The following is a 15,372-nucleotide window of genomic DNA, read 5'->3' on the forward strand; positions in this document are numbered from 1 at the left end:
ATCAAGCCAATCCAACTTGTGGGAGGTGGTTCAGAAAGCACAGGGTGGAATCTCTTCAGATTACGTCAACAAATTGAACTAGAATGCCAAAGTTCTGCAAGGCTGTAATTGGCTGTAATGTAAATGGATGAATCTTTGACAGAAACAAAGTTTTCTTTGACAAAGGCAAATACACAATTATCATATCAATTAAAAACCACTATATCTAACCTTGTCAATAACCATTTCCTAATACTTTTGCTACATTCAAACTTTGGTCCCACCTTGTGGAAATTAGCTGAATTATAGCAACAACTGTTAATATAAAAACATTAACTTCACACTGCAGAATGCAAGTTTCCACAAATTAACTTGTTTTGCTGATGATGAAGGGGGAGCGCACCCTTGCAAACTCACTTCGGGTGAATCAATGTTGTGAGAAACACAGCAATATTTTAGAAATGTTCTTATATTACTAAGCAAAAACGTTATGGTCCAGTTTCGCAGACATGGATTAAGCCTAGTCAAGGACTCAAAAAATCAAGTTCAAAAGAAAACTCCATTGAGCTTGTTTTCTTAGTCCCCCTTTAAACCAAACTCATATGGATTCCAAAAACAGTGCATGAATATCATTGATGTATTGCATTTCAAGAAATGTATGTAGCAATACCAGGCAAAAAATAAATTGAAAAGTGAGAACTGTGTGTGTGTGTGTGTGTGTAACAGAAACAGTAAGGCAGAAACAGTATGACACAGGAAATGACGGAGATGGAGATGCAGAGAACCTGGGAGAATAGGTAGAGGTAGAGAAAGGCTACTGAGAAGAGGAAGGGGAGGAGGAGGAGCAGGTGGCTGATGTGAAAGCTGAATTCTCCCATAGTGAATATTGCCTTTTTTCAGCTGTGGCCTCATTTAGTAAAGACTGTCTGATCAAGCTCTCCACTTCGTCATCACTATTTACTGTGAACCTGAACTGAGCATGACTACAGCCAGAAACAGACATTCAGGATGAAGTAAAAATACATTCTCAATGTTTTAAATGACATTCTATCCATCTGCCATTAAAAACACAAACAGTTTCTGGCCACTCATGGTGACAAGTTTAACAGCACATCGATCCAACTATATAAAAAGCAAGGCGCATCCTCTGGACCTTTGCACTGACACATGTTGGTGTTACTATCATTGAAATATTTCCATTTATAATAATGTTTTCCTTACCCTGACTCATAACCCCAACCCTAATCCCAAACCCTAATACATAACCGTAACCCCAAATTCTAACCTCAAAGCCAAAGATAGCCTTTTTCTTTAAGGAAAATTGTGAAATGTCCCCAAAGTCTAAATGTCCATGTTGTATTATCCTAGTGGGGATTTATGGTACGCACAAGTACAGTAAATCCTGCCCACAAACACACCATTATAGAGTTGCAAAAGTGTGTGTACTCTCCAGGCATTTGTGTGAATAAAATAATAGCCTTCTGAATAAAATGGAGAGAAAGGCTACAACCACATTAATGTGTCAACAGCAGCGACAAAAGCAGCAGTGACGGCGGCTGCAGACAAACAGCCAGGCTTATACATGACCACAGGCTGAATCACTTCTCAGAAGGGTAATTGTATGAATGAATGCACAGTAAACCGAATCATTGGTCACCGAGGAGTCACTAAGTGGCTGTTGGGGTTTTGGTAATGTTGACATACTATATATACACCATACCGTAAGGTCGTAGTTGTGGTTTTCTTTATAATAGACACTGTTTTGACTACAGGGGTTGTGGCTATGGTCGTGTTGACTGAGATTCATGTTGACACTGACTGTGCAGTGGTTGTGTTATGATGTTAACCTTGTGGGTTTGTTTTGGTATTGACCACGCAGTGGTTGTGTTATGATGTTAAACATGCCATGGGATCTATTTGGTATTGACTGTGCAGTGGTTGTGTTATGGTGTTAACCATGCATTGGGTTTATTTTGGTATTGACCATGCAGTGGTTATGTTATGATGTTAACCATGTGGGTTTGTTTTGGTGTTGACCGTGCAGTGGTTGTGTGATGGTGTTAACCATGCATTGGGTTTATTTTGGTATTGACCATACAGTGGTTGTGTTATGGTGTTAACCATGCCATGGGTTTGTTTTGGTATTGACTGTGCAGTGGTTGTGTTATGGTGTTAACCATGAAGTGGGTTTGTTTTGGTATTGACACTGGTATTTGTGTTTTGGTGCAAATCATGCAACAGGTTTGTTGTGGTATTGACCATTTAGTGGTTGTTTTAATTTGTAAACAATGCAATTAGTTTGTTTTAGTATTGATTTTGAAGTGGTTGTGTCATGGTATTGACCACACAGTTGCTGTGGTATGGTATTGACTATGCAGGGGTTTTGTTACGGTATTGAACGTGCGGTGGTTCCGTTATGGACCATGCAGTGTTTACCATGCAGTGGTTGTGCTGCTGCAGCAGAGTAGGGACATCTCCTCCAATTGGCATCTGTTTGGTCAGGTCCTCATCCTTTAGACAAATCCACCTCCACAACTCCTCCAGCAGGTTCAGCAGACGACTCCAACGCTCCGCACTCGCCTCCAAATGAGCCCTGAACACGCACGGTTAAAACACGGTTACAAACTGTTAAAACGCAGATAATACACTGGTAAAACACCTTAACAACCACGTTACAATATAGTTAAAGAAATAGAAAGGGGCCATTTGCATTCATAGAAAGGCTGCATGTCTTGACAAAAAATGTCAATTTTAGGTGCAAATAAAGACCAGCACGCTGGCAAAATTAGTTAAAAACTAAGGCTCAAATGCTAAAATATGCAAAGTGCATAGTGCACAAAGAAAAAGTGAAAAATAAATGTTTTGGTCAGACAATCATCAACGTAGTAAAGGAAAAAATTGTGCACGCACACATTTAAAGACCAAATTAAATGTCACATGATCAAAAGTATATGTACTTAAAAATGTAATACACAAATACATAGTTTCAATGTTATATAATATAGACAAAGTCGAACAGAGTAACATAGGAAATATTTATTTTAACCTAAATCAAATAATAAATCACTAACAACAAAAGACGAGTAATAAACTTGTAACAAGTAGGTAGTCCAAAGGGGCAAAAGGAAATAACAATGAGATAATTGACAAGTTAGAGAAAGCAGTTTAATGCTAGTTCTTCATTCAGTCCCATAGGATAATATAAAGAATGTTCACTCCGTCTGCAGTAAACTAAGACAAAGGTTCCCAACCCTAATGTGACTGATCTGTTGTGCACAGAACGGCATGGAGGAGACAGGGTGACAGGCCTCTGTGAAATGACTTGCATTAGGAGATGTTGAATTGTTTCTTCGGATCTCACAATATGGTTACAACAGCCCTTTGTACAGTAGAAACATTCAGCAAATGCTCTCAATTAAACAAGCCAATTTCCTTAAAGCAGTTAAAGGCAAGAACTGCATATCACAGCCATACTACATCAATGACGAAACATGGCTAAAGAAAGGACACAAGGTGGTTATGACATGGTACAAACAGTTACAATCATGGTCATGATCAGGTCCACATCCAAGCCAAGCCGAGAGTTAAATCAGGTTCATACCTAATACTATATGGTAAGACCACTGTTACACTGGGGAGGTCTGGGTGGGTGGGAGAACCATTACAAACTAGGGTGTCTGCTGCATAACTCCTGTAAAACATCTGGAAGAATTAAGACCACGCCGGAAACGAGAGTGAATGCTTCACTGAGTATCCAGCCAAAAGGTTAAGAGGTAGGGAGGGGCGTGAATGAGCAAGGGGGTGCATCAAAGTGTGTAGTTAAACAGCACGATGGCATATTAATATTCTGTGTGTGTGTTCTTAAATGTTTTGACATCCTCTGCTCACTATAATGCGTCTGAACATTATGTTCAGCAACACAGTCCCAAAGCAACTATAGTAATTATGCATGTAGAGTAATTAAGACATAATGGGCCCTAAATAATACATACGCGCACACACAAGCACACACAAACACAACATAACCTGCTGACAGCTCAGCCTTGTCTCCTTGCCATAGGGATTCACCTTTTTCCTGTAGATCTACCCTCCTGTAGGTTTTAACGCTAACCTTGTTCCTATAGATCTACCCTCCTGTAGGTTTTAACGCTAACCTTGTTCCTGTAGATCTACCCTCCTGTAGGTTTTAACGCTAACCTTGTTCCTGTAGATCTACCCTCCTGTAGGTTTTAACGCTAACCTTGTTCCTGTAGATCTACCCTCCTGTAGGTTTTAACGCTAACCTTGTTCCTGTAGATCTACCCTTCTGTAGGATTTACCTCAAACCCCGTCCCTGTAGATCTATCTTCCCGTAGGATTTAACTCAAGCCCGTTCCTGTAGATCTATCATCCTGTAGGACTTAATGCAAAGACTGTTCCTGTAGATCCATCATCCTGTAGATTTACCCTCCTGTAATGTAGGTTTTAACACCCACCTTATTCCTGATGGTCTACCCTCCTGTAGGTTTTAACTACAAACTTGTGCTGGAATTTCTGCCCCCCAGTCAGTTTTATGTCAAACCCTGTTCCTATAGATCTACCCTCTTGTGGGTTTTAATTTCAACCTTGTTCATGTAGATATACCCTCCTGTAGGTTTTAAATCCAGCACTGTTCCTTGGAAAGCTCTCTTCCTGTAGGTTTTAATCTGGTACAAACCTGGAGTTAAAGTTTATTTTTCTTTCTTTCTTTCCAAGCACTGTAATATTCCTTACATATTCCTGATAAAAAAAAAAGAAATCTGCACACCACAGCCATTCTTCCACTTCACAAGACTCAAGTGCTTTAACATCACTATCTTGCCCCTCCCCGCTATAATATCTCCCTCCATCATTCCCCCTCTCCTTCCATCTTTCTCTTGCTCTCCATCTGTCACTCCATCATTCCCTCTCTCCCTCTATCTTTCCTTCTCTGGCTCCATCATCCCATGACTGCCTCAATTACTCCCTCCTTCTTGCCATCTCTTTCACTATTCATGCCAAGGTTATGGCTGCTCATCTGCTGTCCACAGTCATTTGACACTATATTGGCTTAAACTTTCACCAGGGCCATATTTCCTTGTCCAAAATACTGTGAAGCACACATGCCCTGGCTGGTTAAAAATGGGTTTCATCTACAAAAAACAGGTCAGCATGGTCGGAACATACACTACTTGCGTATGTAAATGAGAATGTTGAAGAAATTGATTATTCAACTATAAATATGACTTTGTAAAGAAATTATATTTACAGGGTTTTATTTGTAACTATACATTATTTAAAGTACAATATTTTTAAATACATTTAAATATTTTACTGTTTTCTTCTCAATTTTGTAATTTTCTATAACGACTGCAACACCTAGATGACATGAGACCTTAGATGTCCACATGGGCCCCCCGAAACTTATCTCAAGACAAGTTCTGGTTCTTATAATGCTGTTTGATAAAACCACACCGTTTAGACCACAATCTTTATTGAGCTCACAGGTGCCATGCCGCCAAAGGGAGTTGCTATAATGCAACGATGCAAACAATCCTATTCAAATACTAACCCCCCAAACTCGGACAGTGCTGGCAAATTCCACGGGCCGCCATGGGACCCGTGGGCTAATCAGAGAATAAGATTTGAAACCGGGTCTTGCAATCACTCAACTAACTGGTGTTTTCATCGTTGCACCATTCAGGAGGTCCTGTGTAGTTGATTCTGTAAAGAGTGAGTTTTAGGTGGATAGAATGGCACTGAAGGATTCAGACATTAAACTGTTCAACAGACTATTATAATGTTTTTAATTTTTTTTTAGTTTTAGTTTCTGTATGACACATAATAACAGGGCTGTCTGTGCTTGCCCCTGTATGTTGGGTGAATGTTGCCCTAACCAGGGAGAAAGTTTAGGACCAAGGAGAAATGTTACATAAGGCCCCTTTAAATACATTTTCCAAATATCTGAATGTTGACTACACATAAGTGTTATCAGTACAGTACAGTACACACCAAACAACATGGATATATTGTTTTTGTGATATTACACTGACCGAATGTTGGCAGACTTGGTCTTGAGGTCGCTCCAACGCTGATTCATGTCCTCCAGTCGGTGCTGCAGGAAAACCGCCTCCTCAGAAGTGCCCAGGGCCTTGACCATCTTGGGCTTGTTCCCGTCTACACTTTTATAGATATCATTATGGGCATCAATCTCTGCCTGGATGTCCTGTGGAGAAACAGAGAGGGAGATGGAGATTTAAGTTTTTACATCAGTGTTCAATGTTCAGTTTACATCAGTGTAAAATGTGTTAGCTGTAAACACAATACAGATCTTCAAATTGTTTGAAGAATATAAATCACGAAAAATAAACAATTGCTCGTCACCAGAGATGTAGTTCAGTCACTACTTCAGTCTGAATCCAAGTCCCAATGGATAAATCTGAGCCATCAAAGTCCCACCCACCAACAACTGAGTCACAATACTGAGTTACTGGGACAACATTATAATTCTTTTTTTTATTATATTGTATTTTAATTTAGCATGAGGGAGTATGGCGCATTCATCCATTGACGTCATGCATTCAGTGAGGGGTGATTAGCGCCTGGGTACCGACACTAAGTGCCGTGGGATATTGGCGATTAAATTGAAAAACAGGAAAACAGTCTCTAAATAGTTTGTGACTTTAGAATTCTGCCAACGGAACAATACGCCTATTTAGGAAAAGTCATGGAAAGAGGAGGGTGTTTTATTTTTATTACAAACTCAAATGTAAATTCCCGTAGCCATTTGGCGGTCCTAGTGTTAAGTCCCGTGTTGTGTTCCTCAAACCATTCCTGAACCATTTATGCAGGGCGCATTATCCTGCTGAAAGAGGGCAATGCCATCAGGGAATACCGTTGCCATGAAAGGGTACACATGGTCTGCAACAATGCTTAGGTAGGTGGTACGTGTCAAAGTAACATCCACATGAATGGCAGGACTCAAGGTTTCCCAGCAGAACATTGCCCAAAGCATCACCCTACCTCCACCGGCTTGCCTCCTTCCCATAGTGCATCTTGGTGCCATGGGTTCTAAAGGTAAGCGACGCACAAGCCATCATTGAACATCATTGTGCATCGCTTACCTGGTGTAAAAGGAAACGTGATGTAAAAGGAAACGTGATTCATCAGACCAGGCCACCTCCTTCTATTGCTACGTGGTCCAGTTCTGATGCTCACCTGCCCATTGTAAGCGCTTTCGGCAGTGGACAGGGGTCAGCATGGGCACCCCGAAAGCCCCATTCACAACAAACTGCGATGCACTGTGTGTTCTGACAGCTTTCTATCAGTATCAGCATTAACTTTTCAGCAATTTGAGTAACAGTAGCTTGTCTGTTGGATCAGACCACACAGGCCCCACGTGCATCAGTGAGCCCACCCATGACCTTGTCGCTGGTTCACCACCTTTCCTGACCACAGCAGACCGGGAACACCCCACAAGGGCTGCAGTTTTGGAGATGCTCTGACACAGTCGTCCAACCATCACAATTTGGCCCTTGTCAAAGTCATTCGGATCCTTACGCTTGCCCATTTTACCTGCTTCTAACACATCAACTTTAAGGAAAGAATGTTCACTTGCTGCCCTAATATATCCCACCCACTGACAGGTCAGTGGTCACCTGTCAGTGATAATAATGTTATTGCTGATTGGTGTAAATATCCCCCAACCCGGTCATTCTGAGAAAACAAATTGTTGCTTTAACAAATGATTAACAATCATGTCTGCAAGTAGGGAAGCCTATGTATAGAACTGTCCGTGTGTTATGCGCCCTACCAATGTACATACTAATCAGTCTCCAATTGTTGAAAAGGGGAGTGTCTTATCTTCTCAACAGTAAGGGCTAGAATAATTTTGCTGTCTAAGACTGACTACTTGTTTTAGAGGAAGAGGCAAATAGTAGGTTGACGGCAGATTTACTATTAAACTCTATGCTAGTGGTTTTAATTTTGTAGATTTTTTTACCATGCAAATGGTAGCTAACTTAAAGGCTGGGACAGCTTAGTTACAAGGAAGAAAGGTATGCTTGCAGGATGTGAATGATCAGAGCTGGCTTGCCAGCCTGTCCATCCCACTCCCCCGTGTTTCAAAAGCTGATATGTGCTGTGTGGAATGAATTTCCCACTGTAAAAAAGAACTGCTCTAATTATCTAGTGCCACTAATATTACATCTACCTATAATAGCATACACATTCAATGAAAAAAATGCCTACAATTGAATACGTCACAGTCTCCAGTGGTTGAAAAGGGGAGTCCAAGTGGAGTCAGAAAATCGGAACTTGGGTCTGGGTCCTGGGCTCAAGTACTAGAATTCTGCTTAACATGCTTTAGGATGATGGGGGAGAGGGGAGAGAGGACCCGTGTAGCTCAGTTGGTAGAGCAAGGCACTTGCAACGCCAGGGTTGTGGGTTAGACAGGGGCCAGTAGATTTATTTTTTATTTTTTTACATATGCACTTGCTAGTGTTAAAGATGAATCCCGGAAGTAAACTGCTTTTCAAACCTTTATTTTGGGCTGGATATATAATATGTTGTTTATATGTGCATAAAATACAAGTAGCCTGAAATGACTATCACCCCTCAGAATTTTAAGTCGCTCTGGATGAGAGTATTTTAAATCACCAAAATGTTATGCTAGTGATGAATGATCAGTGTAGTTGTTTATATAGAGGCACGTCTGAAGAGAGAGTCAGGAGAGCAGAGAGGGCAGAGCAGTCGAAACGTGCCCTCTGGCTGCTCTGGAATTTTGGAAAATAAACTCTATACAAACTCCTCAACCTCCTGAGAGAGAAGCAATTCATCTGAATCATTTCCCCACACCCTAAACAAGTGTTGCAGGGCTCCCTACAAATGCTATGAATGTTTTGCGACATAGATGTATGCTAAGCTAATAATAAGCTACGCTCCACTAGACAATGCTAATGCAAGCCCAATGCAATGCAGCGTAATACCAAGCAAGATTGGTGTCTGTGTGTTCCCCTTAGGAGCTGGTTTCATTATAAAAGTGTTTCTCCCCAGCTTACCCATCCTCCACTCATCAGCCCTCCATCAGTACAAACCACCACTGGGGCATCAATGGTGTGTGTGTGTGTGTGTGTGTGTGTGTGTGTTTGTGCGCACACAGACCACCAGAGGGGAGGCAGACACAAGAGGAGGATCCTGTCAAATGTTATATTTTTAGACTAGTAAAAATGCTCTATTTCTCAGTGAGCTGGGACTCCCATGAGCTCGACCCATTTTTAAATGGGTGAGAAAATGTCACACACACACACACACACACATTCAATGAGCACTGACAGCAGAATCATATATACTGCCAAGCTGTCAGGAACACAGGGCTAAGCATCAACAGAAAGCAGCGACAACATCCGTTGTGAGCAAACAGGCAGGACCGACTGGTGAGTGACTGCTCGTGACAATCACACGTGACATCAGGTCAAGAACACACATGCCACAGTATGGTGGCCAGTCTGCCGGCCAAGTTCAATGTGTAACCTCTGTCCTTCACGCTGAACATCAGAGGGAAAGGAGTAACTTCTTTTCACAAGAAGGGATTAAGAGATGAATGGGACTACTGTGAATCCCCCAACCCTCCGTATAATATCAAACCTCTCTCTTTACAATACATCCCTTTCTCTCTCTGTATAATAGACTACCTCCTTCACACTAATATCCCACCTTCTCTCTCTCCTCTTTGCACCCCCCCACCACAAATAATTAAATAGCTAAAGGTCATAAGAAGAAATGTTTTAGAGGGAGGGGGAGAGAGACAGAAAGCATGTGTGTTTCACAGAGCGAGTCTGTTGGATGTGCTCCAGCTCATTCCGAAAGTGCTTTTCCCCTTCAACACTTTTTCTTTCAGGAAACTGTTGTGGAGGTGCTGCAAGCATTCCACACACAAACACCAGTGCCATGAAAAGGCCATATCATTTAGCGGTAGCAAATATGCGGCATTCACATGCATACTCAAACAAGGCAATAGTAAACATGTCGTCTCTGATGAATGATGCAACAAACCTCTGAGGCCAATTGAGATAGCATGTGTGATTAACACATTTAATTAGGATAGTGTCCCCCTTGGTGCAATCAGTGTAAATGTTGGATATGTTTTCTCAGAATTTGGAACTCTGGTGATTGACATATTGCATGAGTTAGTGAGACTTCTGCCCCTGAGCATGGGTGCCAAGTTTAATCTTTCTGAGCAAAACTGATTGACATGTTTAATCAGATTTTTGTTATAGCACCACTGTGTGAGCAATATTTATGTTCTTGCATATGTTGAGTCTTAAGTGTTTCCAAAGCATTACCATTTTTATCTCTAATAGAAATATTCGCACCACTTTTTTTTTTTTTTCAAATCTGAAATATCTTAGCCTGGCTGACAAGACTGACATTCATCATTGCGCATTGAGAGACTTGACTCACTAGTCTGGAGAGGGGCTTTTTGTAACCCCAATATGAATTCAGAAAACATGTGCGTGTTTTGATTGTTTCTTCAATTCGCTATGCCCCAAAAATATGGAAGTAAACATGAATGTTTCGTGAGGCAGTGCATTATTATAACACAGATCAACATTTTAAGTGTTATTTTGTTCTCAATTGCAAATGCCATAAAATCCATTATAGTCGAATTTATAATCCCATACGTAAGAGAAGTGGTCTCAATGTAAAAAGAGAGTTTCTGTTCATTTCAAGCTATGGCAAGATGCATCAGTCACCTACAGTATGTCAAAAGTCAGGCCAGCAGGTTCTGAGATCATGTGTGTATGGATGAACGGAGATCCACATTTGTTGGCGGCAACAAACAGACATATTTTAGGCATCAAATAGTGAAGTCATTCAGTGTTGCTGAAAGAAGTATCTAATCTAAAAAGTAGTGATGGGCAAACAAGGCTTCATTAGTGTTATTTTAGCAGCAGGATATTATGCTGGCAGCACTCAGATTTTCTTTATCACAATAAAAGCCATCATTGAAATATATAAGGCAATATAGCTAACAATCTAGTCTGTAAAAAAGAACAGACAAGAACAACTTTGGAACAGACATTAAACATAAAATGACAGACGAGATTGACAGACAGGATTGTTAACTATATTGTCTTATATAGTTCAATGATGGCTTTTATTTTGAAAAAGAAAATCTGAGTTAGAGCTGCTTGGATTATATCCTGCTGCTAGAAGAATGGTTACGAAGTCTCAAATTGCCATCACTACTGAGAAGCACCAAACATGTTTCCTAAACCCAGCCTTAGGTTAGGTATTCTGCAATATGAAGTTAAACACAAACCAATGTACAGTATATGTATACACACAAGCACACGCATGCACGTTTTTTAGGTAAGCCAGATTCACAGTTATTGACTGTATGAGAGTGTTTTTTCAGTGAAGCCCATGGTTTATTTATTGATTTGCTTTAGAGGAAAACTGTCTGTCAACCAGGGGCTTTCAGTGGTGGCATAGCCACACACACACTTTCGGCTTTCTTCTAATGAGGACACTGGAAAGTAGGGTCACATATGTCTGTAATTTCAGCAGCAAAGACACACGTGTACACACATGAACACGCATGTGAACACACGCTACCAGCTATTCCCCTATACATTCAATGTCTGAATGGCTATTGGAAAAATATTACAATAGCTTCACTGTGCCTAAAAATAGAATAATCATGTCTATATGATAGCTGTTGCATGCGCACATAGACATTTAGATTTTTCTAGGAAATATTGTGATCACAACCTTAATCCATACGAGTCAATCATCATCAAGATTGAATTTGGTCATGTCCTTATGTGTGGCCTGATTCCGTTATGATTGTGCTGGCTGGACCCATTTTTCTTTTACTGCATTCAGGAGAATCTTGTGAACCAGACATTATGAGCCATTACAGTTAATGCACTACCAGAATGTAATTTGCAGTCTTTTTTGCGGACTAAAATGTTTGGTGCTACAAAAGTACCCTCAGGAAAGTCTCTGGAACATGTGGATGTGTTTAGTTTTGCTGTACATCCAAAAACCATTCTATCAATTAAACTTCCACAAGCCATTCTATCAATCACAAGTCCACAAGCCTTGCTATTAACGAAAAACTAAGCTAAACAGTGAGCGGAAAATCATCCTCATCCAGGGCACAAAAGAAACGATCCTTTTCTTTTTTCCCAAAATAATACAATGAAAATGAATAGCCTGTTTCTCATATTTTGGTTACAAAATAAAAAAATCCACGTTATGAAAAACGTAGTGAATTTTGGGGAATCTGCTTATGTACAAAAACACTAAAGGCACTTTCATTGTCATGTCAATTCATTTTCCATTACTTTTTCAGTATAGTCCTACAACTTCATACAAAACTAACTGTTTCCAATCAAACTACTTGAAGATTGTGGGACGTTTGCAGAGTAACAAGGCATTCAAGCAGTATCTTTTCATAAATCAATTAGTAACTGTAATTTACCGACACTAGTTACACATGCACCGTGCACGCAGGGGTCAAAAACTATGAACTGGAACACAAGGACTAGAGAGTTGCTGAAAGTGGAGCTTAGGAGAGTCTATCTCCCCATGCGTTCCTCTTCAAACGATAATTTGGTGCTCCAGACTACAGTCATGATAAAAGCCTTAATGAGATCAATAATTACTCATCATACTTGATAAATGTCCTAATCAATGTCCCATTTTAAAGTAGTGAGGGGAACTACAGAGGCAGCATGGGAGGGAGAGGATGTTAGTGTTAGATGCAGTGTCTAGTTAGAAAATAGTTTATGTTTGGTAGTTGACATTAAGAGTTAAGTTAACCATTCCACATTTACTTATGACACTGAGGCTGTGCTCTCATCTGTGGCATCTAAAAAGAAACTTTTTCTTTTTGACGACAGCTCAAACATCTCAAATCTACCTCTTCAAATCTCCTGAGCAGCTCCTGTAAGCTGAAGTTCAAGCCAATCATGTTTGGCTCCAGGATGAGTCTCATCCCCCTCTACCTCACGCTTGCCTCTACATTGCTTTGGAGATCAAAGAGGTCAAAGAGCACAGGTGGGTTGAGGCGCTTAGGGTAGTCCTCCAGTGGTTATGGTCAAATCCACCTCTTGAAACACAACCAATGTCAGTACTCCAAACACGACCAAATCCAATCCAAATACGGTTAAATACAGATCTCAAAATACAATAAAATCCAGTGCTCAAAACGCTGTCCAAACTGTTTCGCGCTCTCCAACCCGGTGAAATACACACTTCAGACATCCGTCTTCGGCGTTGCGTGTGCGTCAGCGCGTGCATTCGCCCTGCTTGGATACATGGTTGGAGCATCCTCCTCGATGGAGCACAGGCTAAGGGGAGCCGTGGCTAGCCTGCTGTCATTCTTCAAACCCGTGGTTGTATTTCTGTAGGTTGGAAACGGCTGTCTGAAGTGGTCTGTCGGCTGGGGGAAGAACTTTCAGCTGGGGAAGAATCCCAGGGGTTATGGGAGGTCTGGAGACTGGCCGAAAGTATCCTAGCACCGTCAAGGGAGGTTCACAGACTTGAGCAGTAACACCGTGGCAACAGAGGTTTGAAAAGTGTCCCAGCCTCTCCTTGAACCTCCCCCGTTTTGCTTCTAATCTTTCCCTGTTTCTCTCTTACGCCCCAGCGTCTCTGGTCACTAAAGAAGCTGTTTACACTGAATTTGGGGTAGGGCTGAGCGTTTGCTCTCAATTACCAAGATAAAAAAAGCCCTCTGCCTACGCAGACATACACATGCATGTGCTCAGGGGCAAGGAGGCAACACAAAGAGCCACATGATTTGCCGACCTGCAGGTCCTCTTTCGCTAAACTAACAGAAACACAGAAGAAACCCGCTTGCACACACACACAATTTCAAACTGTGTGTGGGACAGTCTAACCCCTTCAACCAGCCCCCTGCCCAAACCCGGTCTCCATCTCTCACACCCTGCTAATCACAGTCAAGGCAGGGCCAGTTAGCAAAAGAATGTCCCCTTTTTGTCCGGAGCCCAAGGCCACGTTTCCAGGGAAAGAATCCCCCAGATCAGAGTGACAATTCTAGGGAAAGAGCCTGGCAAGCTGGCCTCTACATCCTGGTGCTTTGCTGAGATGTTCCAGTCTAGTACAGATCTTCTTGCAGGGTGAGAATGGGAGACTTTTTCTTCCTTTTTTCATGCTTCTTTGAAGAATGTTAGAGTTGAGTATCAAGTCTTTTTGTCCCTCAGCTTGTTCATCACCTTCCGACTGGTGTCCCTCTTGTCTGCTCTTTCTCCCGTTGACTACCTCTGGCCAGTGGCTCAGCTCTTTCTAGCAGCTGTTTATTATTTTAATCAGCATCCTCCCTCCAACCCCCCAACCCCCTCTCAAAACCAATGCAGAGACAGGAAGGGGAAGCAACAGAGAGAGAGTTGTGAGAGGAGAGGGAACGGTAAGGGGGGCATCGGACCAAGTTACGCCATAGTTTACGAGTGGAGCGTTCTACCTGTCCAAGTCCATGAACAGTAAAATGAATAGCAGAGGTGGGGAGGTTTTTGGGGTGTTTTATCTTAGCAACCAAGATCAGACAGATAGGTTAGGTCTGTACCGGCCTCTGAACGTGAAGGCCTATGAAAAGACACAGTCGACATTAGGGATGACATATGGCATGCATGGCGTATCCACACATCGGCCTGCTGCCAAAGGCGACAGAAAAAAGAGAACAATAATATTATGCAGAATATTCATAAGGAGACGACTTTGAAGTGTGCTTTACCTAATTAAAATATTTACATATGCAGTTTTCCATCACAACTGCACTTCTGATGAGCCACTATGTATGCAGACATGAATATGCGCCGTGTGTTTTTGAGAAGCTAGTCCAAGTCGATTAACCGGCAGGAAATTATCAAGTCAAACACACGACTGAGTCAAATTCAACGACTGTGGGGACATTTACTGGAAAGAGCCTTAGGGGCAGAGAATGCATTGGACGATTGTGACTTTCCCAAGTGTTTGCTGCACTCTGTGAGTGACTAGGTGGTAACAACTAAACACACAGAAGGAAAAACTGAAATCAACACACACACAGAAAAATGCACACACATACACACAGGGATAAACACACACACGCAATCAGGCAAACAAGGACACACACAGAGGCTGTCCATGTTTAAGAGAGCAGGAGGTAAAAGTTTGACAACGTTACTACAGCTAAGAGGATTAGAATCATTACAGAGAATGGAGAGCTATTAACCCTGAGTGAGGCGGATGGAGGGAGAAAAATCAATAAAGAAAGATACAAATAGAAAGCTAAAAAAAAGAAAAACATGTTGAGTTAGAAAAAGAGACAGAGAAACAGGAAGTAGAAAGACTGAGATAGAAAATCAATTTGAGAGGAAAGGAGAA

General features: G+C 41.5%; 1 protein-coding gene across 1 annotated transcript in view; it reads right to left on the bottom strand.

Moving 5' to 3' along the window:
• utrn (utrophin) overlaps positions 1-15,372 on the bottom strand; it is a 223,198-nt gene that overhangs the window by 69,960 nt on the left and 137,866 nt on the right. Inside the window, 2 exon segments of the mRNA XM_029114547.2 lie at positions 2,416-2,572; positions 6,030-6,202. Of these exon segments, the coding sequence (XP_028970380.2) occupies positions 2,416-2,572; positions 6,030-6,202 (330 nt within the window).

The sequence above is a fragment of the Esox lucius genome, chromosome 18 (genome assembly GCF_011004845.1).
Source record: "Esox lucius isolate fEsoLuc1 chromosome 18, fEsoLuc1.pri, whole genome shotgun sequence".
Classification (NCBI taxonomy): domain Eukaryota; kingdom Metazoa; phylum Chordata; class Actinopteri; order Esociformes; family Esocidae; genus Esox; species Esox lucius.